General features: G+C 32.9%; 1 protein-coding gene across 1 annotated transcript; it reads right to left on the bottom strand.

Moving 5' to 3' along the window:
* Positions 1 to 598: 598 nt before the first annotated feature.
* LOC127715879 (uncharacterized) lies at positions 599 to 13,475 on the bottom strand. The gene is made up of 5 exons (XM_052221999.1): positions 13,454 to 13,475; positions 6,873 to 6,942; positions 6,428 to 6,567; positions 3,531 to 3,695; positions 599 to 1,500 (listed from the first exon to the last, which is right to left on the bottom strand). Exons 1-5 carry the CDS (start codon positions 13,473 to 13,475, stop codon positions 1,115 to 1,117), a joined length of 783 nt encoding a protein of 260 aa, XP_052077959.1. The 3' UTR covers positions 599 to 1,114.
* Positions 13,476 to 14,406: the final 931 nt, after the last annotated feature.

Here is a 14,406-nt window from a genome sequence, read left to right on the forward strand (position 1 = left end):
TCTCTCAAAATTGAGGTCAGAATGCGCTACGCCTATGATTAATGAATGTAGCTTCATTTATTAAAGCCCTTCTTGCTTAAACACGTGATTTACTTGCTTTCATTTTGTATACGTTTTCAAAAATACTGCATTCAATTCTTATATTTACGATTTTCGAAATAAAAATTAATTCTAATATTTACATTTTGAATTTGAAATCAAAACACAAAATTCCGAAGAAATTGTCCAGCGAGATGAAAGCAGTATCATTACATGTGAAAACAGTTAACATTGGCATATGAAGATCATTCAAATTGCAATCATTATTGTACATGTAAGAGGATACAATTTATTGTTATATATTTCTATCAATTAGCCATATTTACTAGTTATATTGTCAGCTTATGTTATACAAATGAATAAAATTTGCGATTTTTTAAAAAGCATAAACGTTTGAGCGATGTATACGAACCTTGCCAAAAAATAGTGTTCATTTATTAAGGTAGGCGGAGTTAATAATACGGCTTGGGTTGCTTTCATACGAAATGAAAGCATATGACGTCTTTCGGCATTTGTATGAATTGAACTCCTAGTGTCAATATATGAAATTAAACGTAAATCTGTATAAATATATATTACAACATATACAATCAACTTAAATATATTTGATATTTTTAAAGAAATTAGATATAAATTAGAATAAATATAATAACATATATACAACAAACTTAAATATGCTTCTAAAGAGCTGAGTATGATAGAATCCTACACGTTTAATATAAAATCAATACAAAATAGCTTCTTCTAAAAGTGATGTAACTTAATTAGCACTTATAGTAATTTTTCAAAATAAATCGCAGTCGTGGCTTCTAACAATAATTTCAATTCTGTTCGATGAGATTCAACATGTCTCCCTGTAGAACGTAAGAAAACAGAAAGCAGGAACTGAATAAGATATCTTAATTCTTAATTAGCTATATAGATGAGATTGCATATAAAAACATAAAATGTTCATTTAATTGAATACATACAACAAATCAGTTTGTATATTCATGTTAGTGTTTAAGTTTCTGTGGGGTTTTAATTTGGTGTTCCGTGAGCGAGCTAGTCATGTGCAAAAATGGTGAGAGACACTTTAGTTAATCTCGTTCACTTGTTGAATCGGTGGCAATTTATTGCCTCTAGTCTGACCATCAGAAAGATTCTTGAAACTGATTAGATCGGGCCTTGGTCCGATATTAAGTGGTGCTGCCATCCCCTCGAGTTCTGACCAATCGGTAGGTAATGGTACCGGGCTGTCAGATGGTAAAGGTGGTTTATTATACTCATCGACTGATGCCGTATCTTGGTAACTGTCTGTTTTCGTACTGGTATTTGCCTCCTCTCTTCCTAGTGGATTGACCCGTTGACTATGTACCTTTGTCTTCTTCATAACGTAGAAAGCAATTACAGCAACGCAAACACCTACAGCAACAACTATTACTGCTATTGCTATGTAAAGACCAAAAGCAGCGGCTACATCTGAAAACGAGAAAAAAATATATAGATGATCTATAGTACTAGAATAGCTTTATATTCGTTTTCATCCCAAACTTTGTAGCGCAGGGTGAATAATGGCGATCGAAGCATACGATACTTCTGAACAAAATCCATGCTTAAGATCAGAAATGGGTCTATCGTAACGTGAATGGTGACACCATCTAAATGTGACGATCATTTGGGGCAATTGGTTGCTTTATCAACTAGACATGTTGAAATATATATTAAACACCATTTTTTTTTATAAAAGGAAGATCCAGAAAGAATAAGCTGTTCGAAAGTTGAGGAAATTAGCAGACTGAAGCTTTTAACCTTAAAACAAATAATTGAAGTGGGGCTGCTCAAACATTGATTGTTCGAGTAACTTGATTTAACATTGCTATATGCATAAAAATGGTTAAATGTTCAGCTTCATTAACCATTCAGTAAGAATCTAAGGTGATATATTTGGAAATAATCAGATTTTTCAGCAGTGTCGCTATGTGCTTGGCTTTTTTTTTAATTTGCAATAACGTAAGGATCCTAGTAACCGAAGTTGCTTATCTGGCTTCGCCCTTTATACATGAGAGATGATTTTTGAAAGTTTGCTTAACAGTATCAAAGATTGACAATGAGATCCATTTTTTCCAATTCATCGGAAAAAACGTTAGGATAACTTGTAGAGGAATTTTTACACATTATCCTTCGAAGTTTGATTACATAGATATAAGAAGATGTGGTATGAGTGCCAATGAGATAACTCTCCATCCAAGTAAAAATTTATAAAAGTAAACCATTATAGGTCACAGTACGGTCTTCAACACGGAGCCTTGGCTCACACCGAACAGTAAGCTATAAAGGGCCCCAAAAAATTACTAGTGTAAAACCATTCAAACGGGAAAACCAACGGTCTAATCTATATAAAAAACGAGAAACGAGAAACACTTATGAACAACATCAAAAAACGACAACTACTGAACATCAGATTCCTGACTTAGGACAGGTGCAAACACATGCAGCGGGTTTAAACGTTTTAATGGTACCAAACCTTCACCCTTTTTCTGAAACAATAGTGTTACATCACAACATAGAAAGACACACTATAAAATATCAACTGAAATAGCTTAACTCAATCAAAGGACATATTAACACCATTGAACATACACTGAACAAATAAATTTGACCTATGACACAATGTAAATACAAAATAAATAGTTGGTTTAATAAATAAATTCAGCGATAAGATGGAAGACGCAGAGCTCTGTGTATTCTTTCAATATGTTCAATGCAAATGTAGATATATATACAATACTCATATATCATGAATTTGATATAACAACCTTAAATAAATAAGCAAAGCTCAGACTCCCTGTCAAGTTTTACTTTACTTTACTTTTGGTCCCGTTTTATAAGCTCTGCAACGTTTTGTTTTTTCTTCAAATATTTTGGCTTCGAGCATCACCGAAGAGACATTAACTGTCAAAATGCGCATCCATGGTGCAGTAATATTGGTACCGTCAATGTTGTTAATACAAATTAATGCTAGTTCACTGTATCATGTTTTAATTCTGTTGATACCGTAGGTCATGGATAAATAGATGGATCTTTAGCAGACAACATACAAAAACATTCGAATTGCTATCAACTAGGGAGCTTACCTTTGGAAAATTATTTTCAATTTTTTTAAAAACAGGTCAACATTATATTAGAATCTAGTTTGAAGGAGATCCATATAAATTTTTGAACATCTCGCCTAAATATTTTCAAAGGAGGTGTTTGAAAATTTGTCAAGCAGAATCAAAGATCGACCCTGTTGGTCATTTCTGTCATGCAATCTGAACGAAACGATGATATTATATAAAACATATCTTCGCATAATTCCGCTTGGTTCAAATTAACCTGATGGTTTAAAAGATGTTGCAAATGTTAGTCATCTTACGACGGACGCAAAGTGATTACAATAGCCCACATCTTTTAATGAGCTAAATGGGTCAGATGAGATCATTATAAAGAATTACTGGACAACAAAATACCTGTAGCTTTATATGCAGAATTATAATACTTGATTCTGAATCCTTTGGCTACAATTGTGGCGTCGGTTACAAATCTAATTAATATGCTAGGACCAGAACTGTTCAAAGCTGGTACATCTGTAATACAGCACGATTGGTACAGCGCTGTAGAATTGTCAAACTCGCCTGAAAAAATAAGAATTCGGTCTTTTAAGTCTCGTGTGATTAGAGAATTCAGAAATTAACCAATAAATATAAACAGTAAATATGAAGATTTCATTTAAATTGTACACGATGAGATGAATGGGTCAAATTAATATATATTAATTGGCATTAACGCCAAGGGGCAATATTACATGCATATCAGGACGAGAACATGTTAAATGAAATATGATTATGAACATTGAGCTGTACATAACCGACATACTGAGTGGAATTTTGAAACTCCAAGGTAATACATGTCATCTAACTCGGATACATAAGTCTGACTCCAAGACGTCGGACCAGTCTTTGCTTTTACATATAAATGCGTTTGATTAGCGCAGTAGCAGGAAATACCAACTTTCATATCTTAAATTCGACCCGGATGTGGACCTTACCCACGACCTCCCACTATCAAGGGGTTAAATTTTCTATGAAATAAAGTTATCGATATATGGAATATGATGGCACGATTTATTATCAGCAAGTCATTGTGAGCTTGCTTGCAGTAACTGTGAACAATCTTTTATAGGTACACATTTTTTTTTTATTTCTTGTGCTTGTTATCAATTTTTACCGTTTTCTTAGAGTTAAATTATTTACCTGTCCGGGATTTTATAGTATGCTCTTTCATGTACATTTTGTTAATCTACTAGCGAGATTAAACAAGAGGCTCCAAAGAGCCTGAATCGCTCACCTGGTAAAAAATATGCCATTTATATATTTATTTTGTTTTCCTTTATTGCAATCAGTTATATTCGCTTATATGTAGATCTTCTTTCGTAGCATTTTTGTAGGTCTTGTATTGATGATCAGTTGCTTATACCTATCTATTAAAAGTTTTGGGATAAAAAAACGTAATTTTATTTCAATTAATCCTAAAACTGGTGTGACAATTTGGCTAAGTTGACCTACTTGTCGATCTTATTTTGCTGATCCTATTTGCTTTTAAAGTTGGCACTGGCTACGGTTACATAACAATAATAAATATATTATTGTTACATTGGAGACTAATTGCTGGAATGCAAGGTTGGGTAAGGAACCGATTAATTACGAATGTAACAATAGTTATTGAGTCTACGGTTACACTGCGTTATTGTTAATTACATTAATTCACTTCAATGTACGCTGGGTGACTAGTAATATGTAATAAAATAAAAATTGTTGAAAAGTTGAATTTTACAAAATTGCATACAATTTTTAAAATTTCATTTGCAATTTTACAGTTTCTACAAATCCAATATGTTGTTTTTTGGGAGCATGTTTTAGTCCGACGAATCCTGGTGAAACCAAGCAGCCATCACAAACGAGTGATGCAGCAATTTGCTCGTCTGTATTTCATACTGTACAATTCCATTCTGTATTATACTTTTTTAAAGTTAAAGAAACTTTCAATATGTTTTTACTCTTGCGATCAAGGATTTGTATATATAAATCCTTGTTGCGATGTTTATATTTTCGTCCAATTTTTTTGTCGGAAGCAAATGTATATAATGTGAGGTTGTAATATGATTTCATTACCGTCCATTACCGATTTTATGTTCACCTCCGATTTCTATATCCAACTTATCATAGCTGAAAAACCCAATAGAACATAAAAATACAAGTCAATTGTGAAGGCAATTTGCCGACATGTTGAAACTGGTGGGATCGGTGTTTTCATTTTCAGAGTCCAGATATTTTGTGATAGTAATTTCATTCTAATTGACGAAAAAAAATAAGCAACACAACTATAGAAGATTTACGTTGAATTAATCTACCGTACATTAAAGTGCATTAGTGCAACAATAACGCAATGTAACCGTAGACTCAATAATTATTGTTACATTCGTAATTAATCGGATCCTTACCCAAACCTGTATTCCGGCAATTAGTCTCCAATGTAACAATAATATTTTTAGTATTGTTACATTTTCATGTAACCGTAGCCAGTGCCTTTAAAGTTTCTTAATAACCTCTATAGTTTTTAACAAAGGAACAGTCAGCTAAAGTTTGGTAAAATTTGGCCCAGTAGTTTCAAAGGAGAAGATTTTTTAAAATTTACGAAAACGGACTCCAAGTGATGGCAAAAAACTCACCTGGCCTTTGAACTAGAAAGGCGGGAGTGCTGAGATATAAAAAAACAAGAATGTGTCCATAGTACATGTACACGGATGCCTCACTCGCACTATCATTTTCTATGTTCAGTAGACCGTGAAATTAGGGTCAAAACTCTAATTTGGCATTAAAATTAGAAAGATCATATCATAGGGAACATGTGTACTAAGCATGGTTTCAAGTTGATTGGGTTTCAACTTCAGCAAAAAATACCTTGACCAAAAACTTTAACCTGACTTGGCCAAAAACTTTTAGCTGAAGCGGGACAGACGGACGGACGGACGAACGAACGGATGCACAGACCAGAAAACATAATGCCCCTACTACTATCGTAGGTGGAGTATAAAAACTTGTTTCTACTCGCCACATTTCCAAGTGACAGTCCCGAGTCAGGAAATTCGTCAGTAGTCACGCAAAACATTTGAAGGAATGAATACAACTTTACCAGTAGGAACCCTTGTGTTATATTACTGGGGAAACGGTTCATTTTGATTTCTGTTTTAAACAAGCAACATAATTAGTTTAATACCTTCAAAATAATGGGGGACAATCAAAACTTTTCATTTTGAATAGGCGAAGGAATCAGGATGTAACCAGCAATATGACCGGTCAATACTTACCATCATAGATGGATAGTTCGTCAACTTGACATGCTGACGTCACCTTTCCCTCCAAATATTCAATCTGACAATCTTCTATTATAATATTTACAAGTTCTGTTGGAATATCTGATGTTATAAGCCAATCATATGTCAAATTACTGTAATAAACAAAAATGACTCCTATTATTCGGTATGTTGTAAATCTTACAAATAATCACAAGGTATTCAGATAAAACATGCAGCCAATATTTATCTTGGTATAATTATGGTTATTTGTAACCGATGTGTCGTTGGGTTGCTGGATCGACGTGTATATACTTGATATGTTATTTATTCATAAAAAAAAAATATTTGTCATTTTTTTCCGTTTCCAATCCAACATCAGTTTCTATTGTTTTCTTTTGTTAACTTTCACAGAAAAACACACCATAAGAGTCACCAAACAGATTTATACTTAACTTACTTTGGATAAGCAGTTGGGTACCCATCGGAATACAAGTACTTCGCTGTTGAGGTTGCAGTTAAGGTCACATCTGAAAAAAATATATTCAATATAAATGAGATAAGGCCAAAAAAAAAAACAACACATGCTTGTTTCTTGTCCACTGGCAGTAAACAATAGGGTAGATTGTTTTTATCGATACTAACATTGATTTTGTTTTTAACAAATTAAAACATAACTAAATATGTATTGCTATGCAGATATGAAAACTATAGGTCACCGTAGTCCTTCAACAATGAGCAAAACCCATGCTGTATGGTAAGTTATATTAGATAGGCCCCAAAATGACAAAATGTGAAACAATTCAAACGAGAAAACCAACTGCCTGATTTATGCAAAAACAATCAGCGAAAAACAAAAAAAGCAGACAGCAATCAATAACAACCACTGAATTACATGTTCATGGCCTAGGACAGGAATTAACAAAAAGAATATGGTGTGACACACATGTTTTTGAACGCTCAATCCTCCTCTAACCTTGGACGGTGGTAAAACAGCAAAACATAAAGATCAAAACGCAAACAATAGGTTGGAAAGGGATTGGCTAATCAGATCTACTTAAGGCACAAAACAAAAGAGCTAACGAAAAGACAAAAGACGCAACGTAGCAACCTAAGAGTACTCGCAGTAACTGAAAGCTAGTTCAAAGCCAATTACAACTTAAACGGATCTTAACTGAGTTTGGTCATAAACTGTGTTTCATAACAATACTGGAACCGGTCTGCTATAAAACGGGCGCAATAAGTGCTCATAGGAATACCTACAACGTGTTGATAAAATGTACCTTTTATAGCCGACTATACGGTATGGGGTTTTCTCGTCGTTGAAGGCCGTACGGTTGCCTATAATTGCTTACATCCTCTCCATTGATCTTTGATGGATAGTTGTGTCATTGGCAATCATACAACATCTCCTTATTTTCATATATGTTGCCAAGGAGAATATTTACAGCTTTAATCAGCTCATCACAGTTCCAGTAAGTGCATCTTGGATATTTCCCATTTTCTACACAAGGAAATGCCTGTACCAAGTCAGTAATATGACAGTTGTTTCCATTAGTTTGATGTTTTTGACATTTTGATTTTGCCATTTGAAACTTGAAAGGACTTTCCGTTTTGAATTTTCCTTGGAGTTCGTTATTTTTGCCATTTTACTTATTATTACGGACGAAGGCTTATATGAGTTGCGGCAAATAAATTTGCTGTCAGATTTTTCAAAGGATATAATTATTTCTATATTAACAGAATTCGGGTTACATATCCCGAATTATTTTTCGTATATACAGAATTTGATGAACGTATATACAGAATTATTTTCTGGCTTGTAGAATTCGGTTTACTAGTATACAGAATTATTTTCGTATATACAGAATTTGATGAACGTATATACAGAATTATTTTCTGGCTGGGTAGAATTCGGTTTAGTAGTATACAGAATTATTTTCGTATATACAGAATTTGATTTAAGTATAGACTTAGTTTTACTTATGAATATACATGCAAAAATCAAATGTTTTGACCTCGATAACTCAATTGAATGAAGACAGTTTTGATGCAATATCGCGAATTTAACATGTTTAATTTGTCAAGCTTTTTATCGAAGAACATCCTAAATCAATCATGATGAATTAATTTGTATTCGAGAGACAAAATATACATAGTTATGTATTTCCGAAAGAATTTTGTTTTTAAAAGAATGTCCTTCATCTATATTTTTGCGAGTACTAATAAAAATTTGCATAAATCTACCACAACTGCATTTTTTTGTCATCTTTGGCATCTATTTTAGCTGGGTTCATTTAAAAAATACGCCGTTATGTTGCAATAACCTCAAAGTACACACACAAAATTGTCATACCTTGAATTTTTGAAAAGATTTTACGACGAAGAACGTGTCGTATAGTGTGTGAGAGACAGAGAGAGGTAAGGGGTGTTTATACGGCTTTGTATTAACTAGATAATGAGGTGTAGCTGTCTTTGGTGAAATTTGGTTATTTGTTAACGATATCCAAGGTTTTATTTTGTTTTATCTTTAAATTATCACTTACTTTGAGCGTTAAAGGGTTGCAAATAGGCCAGCAGTAGAATTAGAGACACCTCTATTGGAACAAGGCTGAAATTACATATTAACATCAATATTAGATATTCATATTAAAAATGACAGGCATTAGACGACAGTTGAAAACGGACCAGACTGAGAAACATATAATGCATGCAGAAACTCCTCAGTAGCTCAGTACTTCCGTACTGTCATGAAAATACAGATCTTATTTTATTGAAATTTAAGTTGCTGTTTTAAATTTTAGAAAATCATTGCAAAACTTTGTCCAGTTTGACTTAACTTTTTGGTATTTTCCGGGTATATCAGTTCTTCAGTTTCCATAAGGTTTTAAACTTTAAAATATTTAGATCACGAGCATCCCTGAAGATACGTCAATTGTCGAAATGGCATCTGGTGTAGTAAAAGTGGTACTGTAAATGTTATTAACAGTATGAATTTATCTTATTGGTCATGAACCATACCATAATACTAAGGTTTTTTCTACCCCCAGGCATATATAGGTTAGTCAGATTGGAATTTTTGGTTTTTAATACTCTTTAGATTCTTAAATGATTTGGCCTTACAACTGTTTTGATTGGAAGACCACTGATGAGTTTTTTGTAGACGATCGCACGTCTGGCGTACCGAGATTTTTGTTATTGATGGGGGGGGGGGGGGGGGGAGGAGGGACGCAAGCTATCTGTAGCAACTCTATGTTAACAAGGTAGGATTGTATTGTTGATATAATGGACCTGACTGGGAAACATGCTGCATTTAGTTGCTGTTTTATTGACGTGTATCCCACATCTCCTTTTGTTTATGTTCATTAGAATGTGTCTCTTATACTGTGTGGATAGACCGTTAGATTTTAACCTCATACGGGAGTATGTTCTTATATTTTTCGATTTTTCATAGCCACCAAACTTGCCCTTTATAAGCTCGTGATGATTTAGATAAAGAAAGGAAACAGTAATATTGTATCGACACCTATATCTATTGCTGAAGACTGAATGTTGCCTCTGTGGCGTTTTGCTATTTTTCTCGTTGGGTTTCTGTCTCATTGACATACAGTACAACCATACTGGATTCATTAAGTAATAATTTAAAACGTAATAATTGACGGAATCAAACTACCACATGCAAAATAGCTTTATGCGGTATGGGTTTTGTTCATTGTTGAAGGCCGTAGTTGTTAATTTCTATGTCATTTGGTCCCTTGTGAAGAGTTGTCTCATTGGCAATCATACCACATCTTCTTATTTTTATATTTAATCAGGTACTGAGCTCTTGCAGCAATACTTCAATCGTTTGCAAGAATTATAATCAATGACCTCTGTTGTGAGGTGTGGACATATTTATTTTATGTTATGTTTATGTTATTTGTGTCTTTGGGTTGCTTGCCTCTTTGACGTATACTTTACATTTTTAGTTATTCTATGCTAACAATGAAATTTTTTATCATGAACAGTTATAATCCACCACAGACATATATCCATGCATATATAGAAATGTTTTCCTATTTCTCGCCAACCAATAAATTTGTCGCACAAATATAATCCGTTCGGTGACCAGCTTTTAATATTCAACCTCATATTTACGAATTACGCCAAAATTACCATATATAGTGGAAATGTTGATAAACCACAGTCAAATCATGTATTTAATTGTTGGTCAAGTTATCTCGTAATTGGTCAGAAAGGGTTATTGTGACTAAATGAAAAATGTCCACCTTTTACGACTGTCTAAATAGTGATGGGTATGAAACGTGTAGGCAAGAAATTTTACACAAGCTTCAGACAATTCTAAAAAAAATGTATTCAAATTAAAACACTGAAATTAGAAGAACTAGAAAAAAAAATCTGACTTAATCTGAAAAAAAATTACTGAAGGTCAAATATTCAAAGTCAGTGTTCATAAGAATACAATATTTTTGGTTTGATATACTGGTCAAAATAACCACGAGGACATTTCTTTCCTATATAAGTACTTTTTTTTTAAGCATTCAAATTTTATGACAGAAGAAATCAATATTGTAGAATGAGAATCGAGAACATCTTGAAATTAATTTTAGTCAAAGCGTTAATATGGCCTGTTATCTACATATTTTAAAATATCAATATAAAATATACATACTTGTACAACAAGCCCATTTCAGTTTAGTCAAGTTTTATAAAAATGTCAGTGTTGATTAGTCCCGGGGTGTCATCCTTTGAATTCACGTTAAGCTGTATATCAATTTTGGGACCAATATCTAGATGTTTTAGTCCCAGATCTATTGTACAGAGTTAGTGTCAATTCTGACTTTCTATATCTGCATGTAAGGAGTATATTAACAAACTGTTATATTGGATAGGCTCCTGCCATAGGAACCGACACGGAAATTTAGTCTATCAAATCGTGTTTTCCACAGTTTATAACGCGTCAGATATTAATTAGATAACCTGTTAAAAACTTTGATCTAAAATGATTGGAAAATAATCAAAGTATTATTATTGTAATCAAATATGCTTGGCAATAATTTTTGACATAGGTGTGGACGAATTATCGAGTCCGATTAAGTATTTCAAAACGATGGAGAAATCTTTAAATACAAATCTTGTACTACAATACACCTGCATTTTTTCATAATTTGTAAATTTAAAAAAAAAGATAGAAAATTTTGACGTTTTTTTTTAGTTTTTTTGTTTTGTTTTTTTTATACCAAATATGAATTATGACAAACGTTCGTTATTAGTGCTTATACATCAAATTATATGTAACATCGAATTAATAACTTGAAAATGTCAATATAAGATTTGGATAACTAATCAAATTGAAAGTGTGAAAAACAATTGCAAATTCTCAAAACTGAATATATACTGATATTATAGATGTCGGTTCTAAAGCACATTACCTTAAAAGGAATTTTAGATATAGTTAAAAAATCGAATGTATGGAACCAATGTTAGCGGCGGAGGACATTTTATTTTTGTATTCTTTAATTTTTTTAAGCCATTTTTCTCTATTCAGTAAGAAATATGCTTATTCTGTAAAATTCTTCTATTCAGGTCCTACATATGCAAATTTCCTGTTATATCATAATTTTTACATGATAGTTCCTCTTAATTCTTGTCGGTCTACCTCCAGTAGGTTGTTATTATTGACGAGTGATGGTTGCTTGTATGTACTCCGCCTTAAATATAGAGTTAACCTTAACTTGACGGCAATGTACGGTCTACCTCCAGTAGGTTGTTATTATTGACGAGTGATGGTTGCTTGTATGTACTCCGCCTTAAATATAGAGTTAACCTTAACTTGACGGCAATGTATCATATTTTTATGGAAAATAAAAATTCGATCACCTGAACTAGATTTTATCCTTGATAGTCTAACTGTACACAAGATATCAAAAAATTGTCTATCAATCAATTGTTTGGTAGAAGATTCAAATATATTAAACATTTATTGGTAGTGAAAAAATGTTATGCCCAATCATTTATGAGGCAGAAATTTGATAAAACATATTTTATTTAAGGAGATTCTGAAATATTTTAAGGCCTCCATAATTCAAATTCAGGATATCCGTAAATCATGCATGAATGACATCCAGAAATATTTCAGGACCTCCATAATCCAAATCAGGAATAATGAAGTCCTAAATCGAATTACAGAGGTCCTGAAATATTGCAGGATATCATGAAATCATATTATGGAGATCCTGAAATCGAATTATGAGGGTCCTGAAATATTTCAGGATATGGTCTTTGTTTTTTTAGGGTATAATTTGATATTTGCAACAACAATTCACGATCTCCTTAAATTTTTGGTTAAATCCGTGTCTCATAATAACAATGATAGAGAAGCAAAAGTTTTCAAAGGAATATTCTAACGCATAAGTCAAAACGAACTGACAATGCCATGGCAAAAAAAACCCCGAAAAGTTTACTAAACACAACATAGGCAACTTAAGACTGAGCAACACAAAACCCTACAAAAAACCAGGGGTGATACCAGGTGCTCTAGAAGAGTAAGCAGACTTTTATTCATATCATTTTATAACATATAAAATACTCCCTAAAAAGTCGGTCAGAAGCGATTAAAGTTATATATTAAATAAAGAAAAAGACCAAAACCAAATCAACAGTCTCAGAAGAACAGAAATGCAGAGACAAACCACGTGACAATAAAAAGGAACAATGGCAAACAAGGGACAAATTTACGCTAGTAACTAGAGACCTGAATTAGACTTTAATACAAGACTTAGTGATAGCATCCTATATGGAGTATATGATGTCATAGTATATGCTTTATACGACTTCTACAGATACGATCAGATACCTGTACTAGCGTTTTACTTTTGTTGCAAATATCAAAATATACCCCCGCAAAATTAAAGACAATATCATACGTCCCTGCGCACCCGAAATAAGAGACAGTAAATGCTGGTCTTCCCCAATGATCAATTTTAGGTCCTTTTTTATTCTTTTAATTTCTTTTTTCTTTCCAAAAATATAAAGTCTTACCTGGAGAGATCCCAGGATACATAGCTGCAGATATCACATCATTTACAAATATAATAGTATACAATACAATTTATGACATCGGAGCTCAATGTGTGCTTGTGGCGACCGGGCCGCGACCCTACCGTAGATAACTTTCATTTTTTTATGTTTGTCCACTCTATACTAGACAGATATATGAACTTTTTGGTAGTATAAGGAAGTTCCCAAATATTAATCTCGATGTCCTGCTCTATGGCAACCCAGATCTCAATATAGATGAAAATATTGAAATATTTACAAATATACAACAATATATTAAAAACGTGGTCAGACCTATAATTCGACAGTCCTAAAATTCGACAATCATATAGTCCGACAGCCCGTTGGTATGACAGTCTTATAATCTGACAGCCCGATAGTCCGACGCGCGGTCACTTGTCTGAAAATATATACATATAAACATGTAACGTTTTTATATAGGTATATGTAGACAAGACTTTAGTGTCTGTGGTTCAACTCACATATAATGACTACTAAAAATGAGTTACTTTTTCATCTTATTTTTGCCTCCGTAAACACTGATTGCGTCATACTATTGGCTATAGAAGTTTTGTACTTTCCCATGTAATCATATATTTATTAGGTGTTTGTCTCAATTTTTTTCCCAGGAAGTTAGCTCGAACGCCCTGAAAAAAATATACAACTAATGCACATACAGCCTGTGGCGGGGTTAAAATAGTGTGTTGGCGCCAAACCAAGTATATATATTAGCCTGTTACATTTATGGTTCAATACTGACAGTAACTGGACATAACTAGCTTTGCCTTATTTATTATATACTTGTTGCTTAATCTGTTTCCTGTAAAAAAAAAAAATAAAAAAAATAAAATAAAATTTATCTTATTTCTATTGTCCGCGATTTATAAGGTCTAATCATGTGGAAGTGCGGATTATTGTTTCGTTATTTATCTTTT

The sequence above is a fragment of the Mytilus californianus genome, unplaced genomic scaffold (assembly GCF_021869535.1).
Source record: "Mytilus californianus isolate M0D057914Y unplaced genomic scaffold, xbMytCali1.0.p SCAF_9, whole genome shotgun sequence".
NCBI classification, from domain to species: domain Eukaryota; kingdom Metazoa; phylum Mollusca; class Bivalvia; order Mytilida; family Mytilidae; genus Mytilus; species Mytilus californianus.

Coding starts and splice junctions, on each gene's coding strand:
- LOC127715879 (XM_052221999.1), bottom strand. CDS start 13,475: ATGTATCCTGGGATCTCTCCAG. Junction 6,943..13,453: donor GTATCCTGGGATCTCTCCAG/GTAAGACTTTAT, acceptor TATTTTTTTCAG/ATGTGACCTTAACTGCAACC. Junction 3,696..6,427: donor CGAACTATCCATCTATGATG/GTAAGTATTGAC, acceptor TTATTTTTTCAG/GCGAGTTTGACAATTCTACA.